Here is a 3,884-nt window from a genome sequence, read left to right on the forward strand (position 1 = left end):
TAAAAACAGTGTTGGTGCGAACTGTGTCACTGTCTTTTCAAGTTAGCAGACCCTGCTTCAGACATAAACCTCTAGCCTATATTCCACTGCGTTTTGTTGCTCTTTAAGCTCAAGTACACGTTTAGAAATTGTTTTGACGTGACGCTTCTGCTCCGCGTCCCTGAGATCCTCCCCTCGCTCAGGAGCTAGCCAATGTGTGTCGCCTGTGCGCAGAGCCCCGCGCCCCGATTGGATGGAAGATCCGGAAGGTTCGCGCAAGCCAGGCTGAACGTAAACACTCTCGTAGTCTCCGGCGCAGAGGGAGGAGCGCATCAAACTGTCAGAGGACAAGCAAGGAGGGAGAAAAGGAAAGAAGTGTGGAATTTCTTATCAAATGCGCATAAATTAATATAATTTAGGCATGATTAGAGGGATTTATGATTTAAGTCAGGCGGAGTTTGTTAGTGGATGAAATAGCTATGAGGACCAAGGAAAAGTAAGACGCAGAGCCAGACAGCAGCTGACGGGACAAGCTGGAAGTTTACAAAGCGAGAATCATCCCGCAGGTCTCCTTGCCTAAGTTAAGGTATCTGTCGATGATGTGCTTCCATCTGGGATTTACGTGATCGGGACCTTGAGTCAGTGTATGCGGGACGCAAGCCTTTTCGTCTTTGTGGTTATGATTAAGAATCTATTTTAAAGCATTTTTGTATAATTATGACTTTATGAAAGGAATGAACATTTGTTTTAAAATTGTTTTATTTTTCCCTGGAAAATATGGATTTCTATTTTAAAAGTCCATGCCCTCTCTAAAATTGAATGGATGTTTAATTACCGAGTTCTCGTCGTATGAATCCAAAATACCAATAATAGTTTTCCAGTGTGAATAATTCATGAAACAGGGCACTCCATCGAGGGCTGGAAAAAGTTACGGAAATACAGGGAGGCGGAATAACAAGTAGACTTGTTCGGGGTGGTAAGGGGGGGATGGCCACAGCGGCTTCCAATCCTTACCTGGCCAGCAACAGCATTCTCTCCTCATCAGGCTCGGTCGTGCACTCGGATTCCGGAGGTGGCATGCAGCCGGGAAGCGTTGCCGTGACTTCAGTGTCAGCCGGATACAGAGGAGATCCCGCGGGCAAAATGGTGCAGAGCGAATTTATGCAAGGAGCCATGGCGGCAAGTAACGGGGGCCACATGCTAAGCCATGCTCATCAGTGGGTCACCTCACTGCCTCACGCTGCTGCCGCCGCCGCCGCCGCCGCGGCCGCGGCCGCTGCAGCCGAAGCCGGATCGCCCTGGTCTACTAGTCCTGTGGGAATGGCGGGCAGCCCGCAGCAGCAGGACGTCAAGAGCACTTCAAACCGAGACGATATGCATTCCGGTTCTTCGCTGCACCACCGAGGTACTCATGGAGCTCACCAGGCGCACCAAAGCGCATGGGCTGACACCACGGCGGCGGCGCACATCAGCACCATCACGGCGGGCCAGCAGCAGTCTCAGCAGTCTCTCATTTACTCTCAGCCAGGTGCGTTCACCGTCAATGGGATGTTAAATCCCGCCAGTAGTTTGGTTCACCCCGGTCTGATGCGCGGTGAATCGCCGGAAATGGACCACGGCAGCCACCATCATCACCACCACCACCATCATCATCCCCACCATCACCCCCACCAGCAGCAGCCGCACGCGCACCATCCTCACGCGCAGCACCACGGCGGCGTGAACAGCCACGACTCGCACTCAGATGAGGACACGCCGACCTCTGACGACCTCGAACAGTTCGCCAAGCAGTTCAAGCAGCGTCGCATCAAGCTCGGGTTCACGCAGGCCGACGTCGGCTTGGCCCTTGGCACGCTCTACGGCAACGTTTTCTCACAGACCACCATCTGCAGGTTCGAGGCGCTGCAGCTAAGCTTTAAAAACATGTGCAAGCTCAAGCCACTGCTAAACAAGTGGCTGGAGGAGGCCGACTCGAGCACTGGCAGCCCTACAAGCATCGACAAAATAGCGGCGCAGGGCCGCAAGCGCAAAAAGCGCACCTCCATCGAGGTGAGCGTAAAAGGGGCCTTGGAGAGTCACTTCCTCAAATGCCCTAAACCTTCTGCACAGGAGATCACCTCCCTGGCGGACAGTCTGCAGCTGGAAAAGGAGGTGGTTCGTGTTTGGTTCTGCAACCGGAGACAGAAGGAGAAGAGGATGACACCGCCTGGTGTAGGCCAGACGCCGGAGGACGTGTACTCTCAGGTCGTCAACGTGAGTGCAGACACACCGCCCCCGTCCATGGACTGCAAACGTATGTTCACTGAGACATAGAACTGATTTTTGCTCATACACACTTCAGTTAAGTGGACAAACATTCCAACAAAAAAAAAAAAACACACAAGTTATATGGCAGTATGCGAGCATTTACATTTGAGCACACAATGTGCATTTACGAAAAAAAAGAAACTCCATTTTAATCTTGAAACTCGTCCTTAAATTCTGCCTGATGACCCCGACTATGTTCCCTAACTTTACATGGCTGTCTCTGCTCTGTGTTTCAGGAGAGCTTTGTGGTAGATTGCTTAAAAGATGCAAGTTTGAAAGATGAAGCCGACGACCAGGTGGACACAACCTCGAGCTCCTATCGCCAACTCATTTTGGTGCATTGACAGCACAACCATAAGCAAAAACCCAAACAGATGTTTATGGATTGCTCTCGAGAGACATGACTGAAATGACTGACTTGAACTTGAACAGAACCAAATGAAGACAAACGAACTGCGGCGCCGCTTTTCAAGCTGAGGAATTCTTTTATTCGTTTCAGCGAAATCTAATTGTTTTTATGGCTAAAGTTCTCACCAGAATCATCTTTTTATAAAGACTTGATGTATTACAAAATACAGCTTTTCTATTTCATAGATTTTCTTTTGTGGACCGGACTTCTGTGAATAGTTTTCACACAGGAAAAGGATTTTAAAATGCACTTATTCGTCTCTCAGCCCGTCCTCTCTGAGGACACCTTTTTTTTTTTTTGGTTTGGTTGAATAATTGTGTTCTTGATCCCTTTTCCCTACTGCTATTTCCATGCAGTTTTGGCCGATTTTTGATAAGTCTGTATAAATTTGACAATATGAATTCTCAGTGGTGATTAACTTGCTTTATATTTTTTACTGGAATCACACCTTTTGGAATATTTCAAGAAGTTCCCGAAATGTTTTGAGATGTGACCTTTCTCTTATAGAAGTAGCATTACTTCATGTACACCCTTCTACTCTCCTGCTTTAATTCCCAGATCTATACAGTTAGTAAGCTGCCACAGCGGTTATTAAAATGCCTACAGAACAGCACATTGATCAATCTGATAGGCTGACAAATTTTTATTTTTCCCTGTGATTGTTATTTAAGTTCAGTATTGATCCAGTCAGAGGTGATTGAGAACAATAAATTTGATAAATATAACACAGCGCTGTGTTTTTATTTCTATTTTCAAGACCGCATCAATAAGCGATAAATCTAAGTAATTTGTTGCAAAGTTTATTGAATTTTACTTTATTTAATTTTATTTGTAGAAATATATTTTCCCATATACCCATATATACCATAGACCCTTGGCCTGTATGAACATCACATACACTATATATATATATATATATATATATATATATATATATATATATATATACACACACACACACACACACACACAAATAACAATATATAAATTTATATTGTAGATTGCATTTGACACATTCTCTGGGCCTCATAGAAGTGTAACGCTTAAATCCACTAGTGTATGTAAACGCGTGACCAAGTAAACCTTTATAAAGCTCTGGAATGCTAACAATTACATTTAACCAACTTATTATTTAATCATTAATAAATCGAAATAGATTTGGTTAATGACAGTGATAGGCTAACAAAAT

The 3,884-nt window shown here is 45.4% G+C and overlaps 1 protein-coding gene across 2 annotated transcripts; it reads left to right on the top strand.

The window, feature by feature from the left end:
* Window positions 1-295: 295 nt before the first annotated feature.
* Window positions 296-3,392, top strand: pou3f3a (POU class 3 homeobox 3a). Of its 2 annotated transcripts, none has more exons than XM_053496671.1 (2): window positions 296-2,272; window positions 2,523-3,392. In XM_053496671.1, the coding sequence occupies exons 1-2, from the start codon at window positions 967-969 to the stop codon at window positions 2,567-2,569; spliced, it is 1,353 nt and encodes a 450-aa protein (XP_053352646.1). In that variant the 5' UTR covers window positions 296-966; the 3' UTR covers window positions 2,570-3,392. The 2 variants fall into 2 exon arrangements, with proteins under 2 accessions (XP_053352646.1, XP_053352645.1); XM_053496670.1 differs by having other exon boundaries at window positions 296-2,232.
* The last annotated feature ends 492 nt before the right edge of the window (window positions 3,393-3,884 follow it).

The sequence above is a fragment of the Clarias gariepinus genome, chromosome 5 (assembly GCF_024256425.1).
Source record: "Clarias gariepinus isolate MV-2021 ecotype Netherlands chromosome 5, CGAR_prim_01v2, whole genome shotgun sequence".
Taxonomy (NCBI): Eukaryota; Metazoa; Chordata; class Actinopteri; order Siluriformes; family Clariidae; genus Clarias; species Clarias gariepinus.

Bases quoted from the DNA above. Each gene is read 5' to 3' on its own strand.
- pou3f3a (XM_053496670.1), top strand. From the start codon at position 967: ATGGCCACAGCGGCTTCCAATCCTTACCTGGCCAGCAACAGCATTCTC. The intron at 2,233-2,522 runs GTGAGTGCAGAC...TCTGTGTTTCAG, and splicing joins TGTACTCTCAGGTCGTCAAC to GAGAGCTTTGTGGTAGATTG.